At 52.8% G+C, this 14,091-nt stretch overlaps 1 protein-coding gene across 1 annotated transcript in view; it reads left to right on the forward strand.

Moving 5' to 3' along the window:
• LOC144738751 (rho GTPase-activating protein 26-like) overlaps positions 1-13,881 on the forward strand; it is a gene marked incomplete at its 5' end in the record, with an annotated part of 31,847 nt that extends 17,966 nt beyond the window's left edge. Inside the window, 9 exons of the mRNA XM_078621740.1 lie at positions 1,426-1,526; positions 3,439-3,557; positions 4,227-4,305; positions 6,546-6,585; positions 8,073-8,135; positions 9,870-9,944; positions 11,070-11,157; positions 12,536-12,594; positions 13,744-13,881. Of these exons, the coding sequence (XP_078477866.1) occupies positions 1,426-1,526; positions 3,439-3,557; positions 4,227-4,305; positions 6,546-6,585; positions 8,073-8,135; positions 9,870-9,944; positions 11,070-11,157; positions 12,536-12,594; positions 13,744-13,853 (734 nt within the window). The remainder of the gene's footprint in view (positions 1-1,425; positions 1,527-3,438; positions 3,558-4,226; positions 4,306-6,545; positions 6,586-8,072; positions 8,136-9,869; positions 9,945-11,069; positions 11,158-12,535; positions 12,595-13,743) is intronic.
• Between the last annotated feature and the right edge of the window lie 210 nt (positions 13,882-14,091).

A 14,091-nucleotide genomic window follows, 5' to 3' on the forward strand; every position in this document is an offset into this window, starting at 1 on the left:
ACCCAATCACCCAATCACTCACCCAATCACCCACCCACTCACCCAATCACTCACCCACCCAATGACTCACCCAATCACTCACCCACTCACCCAATCACTCACTCACTCACCCACTCACTCACCCACTCACCCAATCACCCACTCACCCAATCACCCACCCAATGACTCACCCACTCACTCACTCACTCGCCCGACTTCTTTGGCTTTGTTCTTTGCTCCATATCACCCGGTACACAGACAAGGCCATGAGGGAGGCTGTAGCTCTGGTGTAGGCAAGTCGGCTTCAAGGACTGCATCACGTGACATTAGTAACAAACAAAGTGTTTTCTTCTTCTCTGCTCCTATTGGAGTTGCTATCCGGTCTAACGCCGGAGCAGACACTGTAGCTCTGGTGGAGACCCATGGTTTCAAGGACGGTGGTTGCGTGATTTCATCAAAGCGTCTTTTAAAATCCTTTATATTAAGTTCGCTTGCTTGCGCGCTTACGACCGTGCAAATCTTTCGGTCGTTTTTTAACCCACTTCCCGTGATCCAATCGAGCTGACATTTTGCACACAGACTCGTTGTGCGTGACAATTAATGTTCAAAAAAATGTGCAAAATTTTACACTTTTTAGGAAAAAATAAATTACATATGTAATTACCAATTGCTTAATGGTGGCAGGCAATCATCTGACCCATAGGTGGCAGCCATCTCAAGCCAGAGGACGAGAGGACTCTAGCCGCCACGCATATAAAGGATTTATAGTGAAAAACGTTGTTTTTACGGGTTAATTGCATTGTCCTCGCACTGTTGTTTGCCTTTCGGCGTTCTCCGCGCTAACCCTGGTGAGACGAGGCCTTCTGGGAAACTGTCTCTGTTTATTTTTATTATTGTATTACTTCCCTTCTACGTGACTTTACCGAGAGAACCAAGAAGATGAATCCCTGCAGTCACTAAAGAAGCTTTAAATCTAAATTTGTCTCTGTCTACTTGGTGTTTGAGCATCTTAACTCCTCACTTTGTTCTTGCCGGAGATGATATGAAGCCCATTTTGTTACATATATATAAACATCTCCGTATATTTTTCGATTTAAAGCTTCTTTCGTGACTGCAGGGATTCATCTTCTTGGTTCTTTCGGTAAAGTCACGTAGAAGGGAAATAATAAAATAAAAATAAAACATAATACAATAATTCTCACGACGTTTCGGCCACAACGCAAGCGGTCGTCCTCAGGTGTATGAAAGGCAAAGTTGTGATTATGTGTGTCTGTTCAAAATGTTTAGCATACTTCCCGACATGCAACTTGAAATTTGTCATGTGGGTACTTTCCAGACTATCTACCTTGAGACACACGCACACACGCACGTAGCCTTGAGACACGGACAAATGTTGTGAGCCACCCCTCTCCCTCCCTCCCTCCCTACCCCCCACTATGCCGGCAGGTCACTTTGGCTCCGCGTGGGTGAAGCACTACTGCTGCTACAGCAAGAACACGGGCTACTTCTCCATGCTTGCCTACGACCCGAAGCCGACCGGGAAGCTGGTAAAACACCGCTCCCTCACCCCCACGGGACCAAGCGCGCACGAGTTAGGCGAGCGGCGAGTCTGCGTGAGCGTGGGATGCGCACGGAGGGTTATAGGATGTGGTGGGTACGCACTGCGTGTGTGTGTCTGCGTGCGTGTGTGTGTGTGTCTGCGTGCGTGCGTGTGTGTGTCTGCGTGCGTGTGTGTGTCTGCGTGCGTGTGTGCGTGTGTGTGTCTGCGTGCGTGCGTGCGTGTGTGTGTGTGTGTGCGTGCGTGTGTGTGTGTGTGTGTGCGTGCGTGTAGTGTAGTGTAGCGGTTAGCGCCACGCTGCGCTACGAACCCGGCAAGTTCGATTCCCGCTCGCGGCCAACGCCACCGGTGACGATTATCTGAACCGGTCCTGGGCCTCGCCTAGGTCGGCTCAGCCTCGAATGAGTACCTGTTGCAGTGGTGTGTAAACATCGCCACTACCATGTGTGACGTCGCCCTCCAACCACAACGGAGGGCGACTAAAATGCACCTAGCCTGGCACAGTAGGGGGCACAGGTGGTGCATCTGCCAGTAGCCATCTCAGTCGGTCGACCCGTGGCACCTGCTGGGTCTGCCCCGTGACCTCCTGCACCTAGCCTGGCACAGTAGGGGGCACAGGTGGTGCATCTGCCAGTAGCCATCTCAGTCAGTCGACCCGTGGCACCTGCTGGGTCTGTCCCGTGACCTCCTGCACCTAGCCTGGCACAGTTGGGGGCACAGGTGGTGCATCTGCCAGTAGCCATCTCAGTCAGTCGACCCGTGGCACCTGCTGGGTCTGTCCCGTGACCTCCTGCACCTAGCCTGGCACAGTTGGGGGCACAGGTGGTGCATCTGCCAGTAGCCATCTCAGTCGGTCGACCCGTGGCACCTGCTGGGTCTGTCCCGTGACCTCCTGCACCTAGCCTGGCACAGTTGGGGGCACAGGTGGTGCATCTGCCAGTAGCCATCTCAGTCAGTCGACCCGTGGCACCTGCTGGGTCTGTCCCGTGACCTCCTGCACCTAGCCTGGCACAGTTGGGGGCACAGGTGGTGCATCTGCCAGTAGCCATCTCAGTCGGTCGACCCGTGGCACCTTCTGGGTCTGTCCCGTGAGCTTGTCAGCAGCGAGAGCCTTCGACAACTTCACGTGGCCTCAAGTGCACCTAGCCTGGCACAGGCGCCGTAGTGATGTCACCGTCACTTAGTGGCGAATGTTGTTGTTGTGTGTGACTTTGTGTGGGGGGGGAGCGGTCGTGTAGCGGTTAGCGCTACGAACCCGGCGACCCGGGTTCCATTCCCGCTCACGGTCAACACCACCGGTGACGATTGTCTGCACCGGTCCTGGGCATCCCCTAGGTCGGCTCAGCCTTCGTGTGTCGGTGCTGTTTGCTATCAGCGCTTGCCCCTACAAGTCCGCTAAATTTCGATTTAAAGCGTCTTTCGTGACTGCAGGGATTCATCTTCTTGGTTCTTTCGGTAAAGTCACGACGTAGAAGGGAAGTAATAAAACAATAAAAATAAAAGATAATAAAATAATTCTCACGACGTTTCGGCCACAACGCAAGCAGCCGTCCTCAGGTGAAGACCAGGTCTGTCGAGGCGACAGCGTCTGAATGAAACAGCACACGCGCTTGGAGCGTGTATATAAGCTGGGTTGGAAGGGGGGAAGAAAGGGGGAGCCTTTAAAAAAGAATATGCATATCAAGAGGAATTTAGCATATTTATGGGAAATGCAGGTATGTGAATAGTACTACTTATGCCCGTGCATTATGCAGGATTAGCAGCATCAAAGGGAGGGGGATATGGGAAATGCAGGTATGTGATTAGTACTACTCATGCCCGTGCATTATGCAGGATTACCGCTAAGGCTACACGCGTTGGCGGTGGTGGTGGTGGTGGGTCTCTGTGTCTCCGCGTGTCAGAACGGACTGGTGTTGAGTCCGCAAGGAGAGCGGGACTCGTTCCAGCTCAAATCGTGCGTGCGGCGAAAAACCGACTCCATCGAGAAACGCTTTTGCTTCGACATCGAGGCCATCGACAGGTCGGAGGCTTGCGGCACCTGACACACGCGTGGCACACGTGACATGTGACATGTGACGACACCTGACACACGCGTGGCACACGGGACACGTGACATGTGACATGTGACGACAGCTGGCACGCGGGACATTGGGCGCGCAACATGGGAAATGCGATGTGGGACACATGACATGTGACATGTGACACGGGACATGGGACATGGGACAAGGAACATAGGACATATAGCATGTGATGTGACATGAGGCACGCAACATCCAACACTTTTGCTGCTGCTGCTGATGATGATGTTGCATATAATGCTGCTGCTGATGATGGATGTTGTTTAGAATGTCGATGATGCTGATAATGTTACCGGCATTGATAATGCCGCCGCTGCTGCTGCTGCTGCTGATGATGATGATGATAAGATGATGCTACTTAAGACGATGGCGATGCTGCTGCTGATGATGATGCTACATCAGACGATGCTGCTGCTGATGCTGCTGCTGCTGATGATGATGATGCTACTTAAGACGATGGCGATGCTGCTGCTGATGATGATGCTACATCAGACGATGCTGCTGCTGTTGCTGCTGATGATGCTTCTTAAGACGATGGCAATGCTGCTGCTACTGATGATGATGACGATGACGACGATGACGACGATGACCGTGATGCCGATGCCTTGCAGACCAACCATCATGACCCTGCAGGCACCCTCGGAGGATGAGCGCAAGTTGTGGATGGAAGCGATGGATGGCAAAGAGCCCGTGAGTCGCGCCCCACGGAGAGACACTGAGGCAGAAATTACACATTCCTCTGACGGGGGACAGGACATCCAAATCTACGCCTGCTGCTGTGTATTTGGAGTTTGCGTGTCTCTCTCTCTGTGGTGAGATGTTAACTACCTCGCCTGGTCTACAGGAGGTCGTGGGTTCGATCCCGACCCTGACGCCTGCTGCTGTATATTTGGAGTTTGCGTGTCTCTCTCTCTCACCGTGGTCGCGTAGAATGTTTGACCATGAATCACATTGGCTTTGTGTGTTTCTACGTGAGTCTATGGGTCTCTCTGTGAGTCTATGGGTCTCTGTGTGAGTCTATGGGTCTCTGTGTGAGTCTGTGGGTCTCTGTGTGAGTCTATGGGTCTCTGTGTGAGTCTATGGGTCTCTGTGTGAGTCTATGGGTCTCTGTGTGAGTCTGTGGGTCTCTGTGTGAGTCTATGGGTCTCTGTGTGAGTCTATGGGTCTCTGTGTGAGTCTGTGGGTCTCTGTGTGAGTCTATGGGTCTCTGTGTGAGTCTATGGGTCTCTCTGTGAGTCTATGGGTCTCTGTGTGAGTCTATGGGTCTCTGTGTGAGTCTATGGGTCTCTGTGTGAGTCTGTGGGTCTCTGTGTGAGTCTATGGGTCTCTGTGCGAGTCTATGGGTCTCTGTGCGAGTCTATGGGTCTCTGTGCGAGTCTATGTGTCTCTGTGCGAGTCTATGGGTCTCTGTGTGAGTCTATCGGTCTCTGTGTGAGCCTGTGGGTCTTTGTGTGAGTCTGTGGGTCTCTGTGTGAGTCTGTGGGTGTCTGTGTGAGTCTGTGGGTGTCTGTGTGAGTCTGTGGGTCTTTGTGTGAGTCTATGGGTCTCTGTGTGAGTCTATGGGTCTCTGTGTGAGCCTGTGGGTCTTTGTGTGAGTCTGTGGGTCTCTGTGTGAGTCTGTGGGTGTCTGTGTGAGTCTGTGGGTCTCTGTGTGAGTCTGTGGGTGTCTGTGTGAGTCTGTGGGTCTCTGTGTGAGTCTATGGGTCTCTGTGTGAGCCTGTGGGTCTCTGTGCGAGTCTATGGGTCTCTGTGTGAGCCTGTGGGTCTCTGTGTGAGTCTATGTGTCTCTGTGCGAGTCTATGGGTCTCTGTACGAGTCTATGGGTCTCTGTGTGAGCCTGTGGGTCTCTGTGCGAGTCTATGGGTCTCTGTGCCTGTCTATGGGTCTCTGTGCGAGTCTGTGGGTCTCTGTGCGAGTCTATGGGTCTCTGTGTGAGTCTATGGGTCTCTGTGCCTGTCTATGGGTCTCTGTGCGAGCCTGTGGGTCTCTGTGTGAGTCTATGGGTCTCTGTGCCTGTCTATGGGTCTCTGTGTGAGCCTGTGGGTCTCTGTGTGAGTCTATGGGTCTCTGTGTGAGCCTGTGGGTCTCTGTGCGAGTCTATGGGTTTCTGTGCGAGTCTATGGGTCTCTGTGTGAGTCTATGGGTCTCTGTGCCTGTCTATGGGTCTCTGTGCGAGCCTGTGTGTCTCTGTGCCTGTCTATGGGTCTCTGTGTGAGCCTGTGGGTCTGTGTGAGTCTATGGGTTTCTGTGCGAGTCTATGGGTCTCTGTGTGAGTCTATGGGTCTCTGTGCCTGTCTATGGGTCTCTGTGCGAGCCTGTGGGTCTCTGTGCGAGTCTATGGGTCTCTGTGTGAGTCTATGTGTCTCTGTGCGAGTCTATGGGTCTCTGTGCCTGTCTATGGGTCTCTGTGTGAGCCTGTGAGTCTCTGTGCGAGTCTATGGGTCTCTGTGTGAGTCTATGGGTCTCTGTGCGAGCCTGTGTGTCTCTGTGCCTGTCTATGGGTCTCTGTGTGAGCCTGTGGGTCTCTGTGTGAGTCTATGGGTCTCTGTGTGAGTCTATGGGTCTCTGTGTGAGTCTGTGGGTCTCTGTGCGAGCCTGTGGGTCTCTGTGCGAGTCTATGGGTCTCTGTGTGAGTCTATGGGTCTCTGTGCCTGTCTATGGGTCTCTGTGTGAGCCTGTGGGTCTCTGTGTGAGTCTATGGGTCTCTGTGTGAGTATATGGGTCTCTGTGCGAGTCTATGGGTCTCTGTGTGAGCCTGTGGGTCTCTGTGCGAGTCTATGGGTCTCTGTGCGAGTCTATGGGTCTATGAATTCCATACACACCCACAATGAGAGGGTGTCTTTGTGTTGGAGGGGGTAACTCATTAGCCCAAGAGAAATTGTTTTATTTTTACGAAGTCAATTAATTCTATTTTTTCGCGTGTTTTGCAGGTTTACACAATGCCAAGACTAAACAGCAAGCGGGAGGAGAGTAAGTTTAGAAAATATTTTATGTTTAAGGAACAGCGGTGTGTGTGTCTGTGTGTGCCTGTGTGTGTGTCTGTGTGTGTGTGTCTGTGTGTGTTGGTTTGTATGTCTGTGCGTGTGTGTCTGTGTGTGTGTGTCTGTGTGTGTGTCTGTGTGTGTGTCTGTCTGTGTGTGTCTGTGTGTGTTGGTTTGTATGTCTGTGCGTGTGTGTCTGTGTGTGTGTCTGTGTGTGTGTCTGTGTGTGTGTGTCTGTGTGTGTGTTGGTTTGTATGTCTGTGCGTGTGTGTCTGTGTGTGTGTTGGTCTGTGTGTCTGTGTGTGTTGGTTTGTATGTCTGTGCGTGTGTGTGTCTGTGTGTGTGTTGGTTTGTATGTTTGTGCGTGTGTGTCTGTGTGTGTGTTGGTCTGTGTGTCTGTCTGTGTGTGTGTCTGTGTTGGTCTGTGTATCTGTGTGTGTCTGTGTGTATGTGTGTGTTTGTCTGTGTGTGTGTGTTTGTGTGTGTGTCTGTGTGTGTGTTGGTCTGTGTATCTGTGTGTGTGTATTGGTCTGTGTGTCTGTGTGTGTTGTTCTGTGTGTGTTGGTCTTTGTGTGTCTGTGTGTGTTGGTCTGTGTGTGTCTGTGTCTGTGTGTGCGCGCTTGTGTCTCCAACACCACTACTGAACTCACCACACGGCTCACCAATCCTAAACTCACCGCACAGCTCACCACTACTGAACTCACCGCACACCTCACCAGCAACAGTGCTCATCACCACCCATCTGGGTATTCAAAGCGCAGCGAAGTTGATTGCCTCAGCCCGGGTCACCTGTGATTGGCAGCGCACAACACGGTGACTTCCACCTTTCACTTGGCAAAAACAATTGCAGCCCCTTGAGAATGTTGTCAACGTTTTGGTTCAACTGCTCGTGCGACGCGGCAACGTTGGGAGATGCACTGCCCTCTACTTGACGAAGAAGGGGGGGTCTCAGAGGTAGCTCTGTGTGATCCACTTTCTCGGACCACTCAGTTGAGTTCATTTATTACACTGGTCAACAAAAAAAAACAACTTTTTTCTGGCCTGGACTTTTGCAGCTGTTCTAGACTAATTTCAGGGTGCCGATTCCAAATCTGATCTCAGATTTGCTCTATCGCATCTCATTTTTAAATCCTTTATATTAAGTTCACTTGCTTGCGCGCTTACGACCGTGCAAATCTTTCGGTCGTTTTTTTAACCCGCTTCCCGTGATCCAATCAAGCTGACATTTTGCTACACAGACTCGTTGTGCGTGACAATTAATGTTCATAAAAAGTGTAAAATTTTGGAAAAACATTTTCACGAAAATGCATTGTCACGCACAACGAGTCTGCGTGCAAAATGTCAGCTCGATTGGATCACGGGAAGTGGGTTAAAAAACGACCGAAAGATTTGCACGGTCCTAAGCAAGCAAGCGAACTTAATATAAAAAGATAATTCACCGACCCCTCCTGTGTGTTTCAATATTTCCCTTTCCAGCGCAACTCAATGATTTGGGCTTCAACTTTGTAAGAAATTGCATCTCTGCGGTTGAGACGAGAGGTGAGTGTCAATTCAAATATCTTTGTGGAAGTCTATGGGTCTCTGAAACTGTGTGAGTCTACGGGTCTCTGCGTGAGTCTACGGGTCTCTGCGTGAGTCTATGGGTCTCTGTGTGAGTCTATTGGTCTCTTTGTGAGTCTATGGGTCTCTTTGTGAGTCTATGGGTCTCTGTGTGAGTCTATGGGTCTCTGTGCGAGTCTGTGGGTCTCTGTGCGAGTCTATTGGTCTCTGTGTGAGTCTATGGGTCTCTGTGTGAGACTATGGGTCTCTTTGTGAGTCTATGGGTCTCTGTGTGAGTCTATGGGTCTCTGTGCGAGTCTGTGGGTCTCTGTGCGAGTCTATTGGTCTCTGTGTGAGTCTATGGGTCTCTGTGTGAGACTATGGGTCTCTGCGTGAGTCTATGGGTCTCTGTGTGAGTCTGTGTCTGTGTGAGTCTATTAGTCTCTGTGTGAGTCTATGGGTCTCTGTGTGAGTCTATTGGTTTCTGTGTGAGTCTACGGGTCTCTGTGTGAATCTTTGGGTTTCTGTGTGAGTCTATGGGTCTCTGTGTGAGTCTATGGGTCTCTGTGTGAGTCTGTGGGTCTCTGTGTGAGTCTGTGTTCATGTGTGAGTCTATGGGTCTCTGTGTGAGTCTACGGGTCTCTGTGTGAATCTTTGGGTTTCTGTGTGAGTCTATGGGTCTCTGTGTGCGTCTACGAGTCTCTGTGTGAGTCTATGGGTCTCTGTGTGAGTCTACGAGTCTCTGTGTGAGTCTATGGGTCTCTGTGTGAGTCTATGGGTCTCTTTGTGAGTCTATGGGTCTCTTTGTGAGTCTACGGGTCTCTGTGTGAGTCGCCATCTCATTGGCTGCTGCGTGTTCTCATGGCTAAGCGCTTTGTGGATTTTTGTGGCTATGTTAACACATTGTCCTGCTGCGGAGGGAGCTGGTAGGAACGTCGGGTTGCTCGGTCAATGGCCTGCAGGGTCAACGGCGGCGTGGTGTATTCCGCAAATATGGCCGACTGTGAGGGCGGGCTCAAGCCGGCGTGAGTAGGTGAAACGTTGAGTTTTATAAGGGCACCACGGGGTGACCAGCCCCTCCCCACCCAGCCCCACCCCTCCCACCCCCCACCCAGCCCCACCCTCCACACCCAGCCCCTCCCCTCCCACCCCCCACACCCAGCCCACCCAGCCCCACCCTCCCCACCCCCCACCCAGCCCCTCCCCACCCAGCCCCTCCCCACCCTCCCCTCCCCACCCAGCCCCACCCTCCCCACCCAGCCCCACCCCTCCCCACCCTCCCCACCCAGCCCCTCCCCACCCAGCCCCTCCCTGCACGACGGACACAATAATCCCCTGTGGGCTGGTGTAACCAGGAGCTTCCTACCGGTATAATAGTTTAGTTGAGTATTTATATTCATTATAGATTTGAAGCTTTCGTGACTGCAAGGATTCATATTCTTAGTTTTTTTTCGGTAAAGTCACCAGGTAGGTAAAACATTAAAATTAATAAAAGTAAAATAAAATAAAAATCACGACGTTTCGGAGGTTCCACCTGAAGACGGAAGCTTGTGTTGCCTCCGAAACGTCGTGATTTTTATTTTATTTTAATTTTATTAATTTTAATGTTTCACCTACCTGGTGACTTTACCGAAAAAACAGAGTATTTATATTCTCTCGAACGACGCGAGCATTTACTTTCGCGCGTCCGACACGCGTCGTTGACGGTGTTGTTTGCCTTGGATGTGAACTCAGGAGTGACCACTCAAGGGCTGTACCGGATCGTAGGGGTCAGTTCCAAAGTGCAGAAGTTGCTGAGTCTGGCTGTGGGTAAGGACCGCGGTGATTGGTGACGCGCAACGTGCCGTGAGGCCCTCCACCACCTTGTGTCCGTCTGCACGACACGGGTCGGCATCGCCAGCAGCGATGGCAAAATCAGGGTCGTCGTCATCGTCGTCAACACCGCCACGACTACCACCACTTCTGTCATCGTCAACTTCATTGTCATCAACACCACCACCACCACGGCTAGCACCTCTTCTGTCATCATCACCATCATCGTCATCATCACCATCATCAACACCGTCATCATCATCAACACCATCATCGTCATCATCACCATCACCATCATCAACACCGTCATCATCATCAACACCATCATCGTCATCATCACCATCAACACCGTCATCATCATCAACACCATCATCGTCATCATCACCATCACCATCATCAACACCGTCATCATCATCAACACAATCATCGTCATCACCATCATCATCATCAACACCACGGCTAGCACCTCTTCTGTCATCATCACCATCATCGTCACCGTCATCGTCACCATCACCATCATCGTCATCATCGTGGTCAACACCGCCACAACTACCACCGCTTCTGTCATCGTCACCATCATCGTCAACTTCATTGTCATCAACACCACCACGGCTAGCACTGCTTTTGTCATCATCACAATCAACTTCGCCATCACCATCATCGTCATCACCATCATCATCACCATCATTGTCATCATCACCATCATCGTCATCAACACCACCACGGCTAGCACCTCTTCTGTCATCATCAACTTCATCATCGTCATCATCACCATCATCGTCATCATCACCACCACCACTAGCACCTCTTATCATCATCACCATCATCACCATCATTGTCATCACCGTCACCATCATCGTCATCAACACCATCATCGTCACCATCATCGTCATCACCACCATCGTCACCATCACCGTCATCATCATCATCGTCACCATCATCGTCATCAACACCACCACCACGGCTAGCACCGCTTCTGTCATCATCAACTTCATCATTGTCATCATCGTCACCATCATCGTCATCAACTTCATCATCGTCATCATCACCGTCATCATCGTCACCGTCATCATCGTCACCGTCATCGTCATCATCGTCGTACCGTTTGCCTTTGTCCACCAGACCCCAAAACGGCGGCGGAAGTCGACCTGGAGAGCCCCCAGGACTGGGACATCAAGACGATCACCAGCGCACTCAAGAGCTACCTGAGGTGCGAGCACTTTCCCCGTTGCCGTGGCGGTCACGGGGGGGCGGGGCAGGGGGGGGGGCGGGCCCAGGACTGCGCTGCTGTTGGATGTTGCGACGCTCGGAGGTGTTTGTGGTCAGCGAGTCTGTGCGAGCGTGTGTGTGTGTCTGTGTGTCTGTCTGTGTGTGTGTGTCTGTGTGTGTGTCTGTGTGTGTCTGTGTGGCCGAGTCTGCGTGTGTGTGTCTGTGTGTGTTGACGAGTCTGCGTGTGTGTGTCTGTGTGTGTGTGTCTGCGTGTGTGTGTGTCTGTGTTGCCGAGTCTGCGTGCGTGTCTGTGTGTCTGTGCGTGTGTCTGTGCGTGTGTGTGTGCGCGTGTGTATATCTGTGTTGCTGAATCTGTGCGCGTGTGTGTGTGTCTGTGCGTGTGTGTGTCTTTGCGTGTGTGTGTCTGTGCGTGTGTGTGCGTGTGCGTGTCTGTGCATGTGCGTGTCTGTGCGTGTGTGTGTCTGTGCGTGTGTCTGTGCGTGTGTGTGTGCGCGTGTGTATATCTGTGTTGCTGAATCTGTGCGCGTGTGTGTGTGTCTGTGCGTGTGTGTGTCTGTGCGTGTGTGTGTCTGTGCGTGTGTGTGCGTGTGCGTGTCTGTGCGTGTGTGTCTGTGCGTGTGTGTGTGTGTCTGTGTGTGTGTGTGTGTGTGTCTGTGCGTGTGTGTGTGTCTGTGCGTGTGTGTCTGTGCGTGTGTGTGTCTGTGCGTGTGTGTGTCTGTGCGTGTGTGTCTGTGCGTGTGTGTGTGTGCGTGTGTGTGTCTGTGCGTGTGTGTCTGTGCGTGTGTGTGTGTGTGTGTCTGTGCGTGTGTGTCTGTGCGTGTGTGTGTCTGTGCGTGTGTGTGCGCGTGTGTGTGTGTATCTGTGTTGCTGAATCTGTGCGCGTGTGTGTCTGTGCGTGTGTGTGCGCGTGTGTGTGTCTGTGCGTGTGTGTGTCTGTGCGTGTGTGTGTGCGTGTGTCTGTGCGTGTGTGTGTGCGTGTGTGTGTGTGCGCGTGTGTGTGTGTATCTGTGTTGCTGAATCTGTGTGTGTGTGTGTGTCTGTGTGTGTCTGTGCGTGTGTAGAGGTAGTGATACCGATTAGCGCTACGCTGCGCTACGAACCCGGCGACCCGAGTTCGATTCCCGCCTCACCGGCAACGCCGGTGACAATTATCTGAACCGGTCCCAAAACGACGAGTACCTGGTGCGGTGTGTAAACATCGCCACCGGGGAGACAAAGGCGGCCGGGCGTGGTGCTGGCCACCCACCCCCTCGTGTGCCGTGCCGGCCTTCATAGGTGCTCGCTAACAGCACTTGCCCCAACAGCATCTTAAAGGCTACACGGGTGGTCTTTGTCTTTGTCTCGTTGTGACCCCGCAGGACTCTCCCCGAACCCCTGATGACTCATCAGCTGCACGCCAGCTTCATTCTTGCCGCAAGTACGAGCCCACCAGAGACACGACGTGCCTGGGACGGTGTCCGCGAGGATGTGTCTTGTGACGTGTCTGGGTGTGTGTCGGCTGGGTCACGTAGCCCGCATGCCCAGCCACCGCATGCCTGAACAGCTTTTGTTTGGCCGGATCGAGGGGGATAAACGGGCGCGGCACGGGCTAGAGAGAGATGGAGTGATGTGGTACAGGAGGACGTGGAGCTGAGTGGACTTGCCGATGACTGGTACCAGCGGTGTCAAGATCGGCCTCAGTGGAGGAGGCTCGTGAAGGACGCTACTGGGCAGTTGGAGGCAGTCGCCCTCCAACAACAACGGAGGGCGGAGGAGCGACGCTCACAACAACGAGCGGAGCGCCGGGTGGCTAAAGCACAGCAAGTTGGCACAGTAGGGGGCACAGGTGGTGCATCAGCCAGTCATCTCGGTCATCTCGGTCAGTCGACCCGTGGCACCTGCTGGGTCTGCCCCGTGACCTCCTGCCAGCGGGCGTTCGACACTTCACGTGGCCTTAACGTGCACCTAGCCTGGCACAAGCGCCGTGGTGACGTCACCGCCACTGAGTAGCGAATGGCGGTTGTTGTTGTTGTGTGTGCGTGTCTTGTAATGATGTGACCACGTGTCTGTGCGATGACGTGTCTCCACGGCAACGTGTCTTCGTGACGACGTGTTTGTGACGATGTGATGATGACGCATCTCCGTGACGACGCATTCCCATGACGACGATGACGACGTGTCTGTGACGACGCGTCTCCGTGACGACGTGTCCCCATGACGACGATGACGACGTGTCTCCGTGACGTGTTTGTGACGATGTGACGATGACGCGTCTCCGTGACGACGCGTCTCCGTGACGACGCGTCTCCGTGACGACGTGTCTCCATGACGACGTGTCTCCATGATACCGATGTGTCTCCGTGACGACGCGTCTCCGTGACGACGTGTCTCCATGACGACGTGTCTCCATGATACCGATGTGTCTCCGTGATGACGTGTCTCCGTGACGACGTGTCTCCATGACGACGTGTCTCCATGACGACGTGTCTCCATGACGACGTGTCTCCATGACGACGTGTCTCCATGACGACGTGTCTCCATGATACCGACGTGTCTCCGTGACGACGTGTCTCCGTGACGACGGCAGAGCTGGAGAACCCGGAGAGCCGTGTGAAGGCGGTCCACGCTCTCGTCTACCAGCTGCCCGACGCCAACCGCGACATGCTGCAGCTCATCGTCCACCACCTCATCGTGTAAGTCCACCACCACCACAAACTCATCGTCCACCACCTCATCGTGTAAGTCCACCACCACCACAAACTCATCGTCCACCACCTCATCGTGTAAGTCCACCACCACCACAAACTCATCGTCCACCACCTCATCGTGTAAGTCCACCACAACAACAAACTCATCGTCCACCACCTCATCGTGTAAGTCCACCACCACCACAAACTCATCGTCCACCACCTCATCGTGTAAGTCCACCACCACC

Source organism: Lampetra planeri, unplaced genomic scaffold (assembly GCF_965212315.1).
Source record: "Lampetra planeri unplaced genomic scaffold, kcLamPlan1.2.h2 scaffold_115, whole genome shotgun sequence".
In the NCBI taxonomy this organism is placed as follows: domain Eukaryota; kingdom Metazoa; phylum Chordata; class Hyperoartia; order Petromyzontiformes; family Petromyzontidae; genus Lampetra; species Lampetra planeri.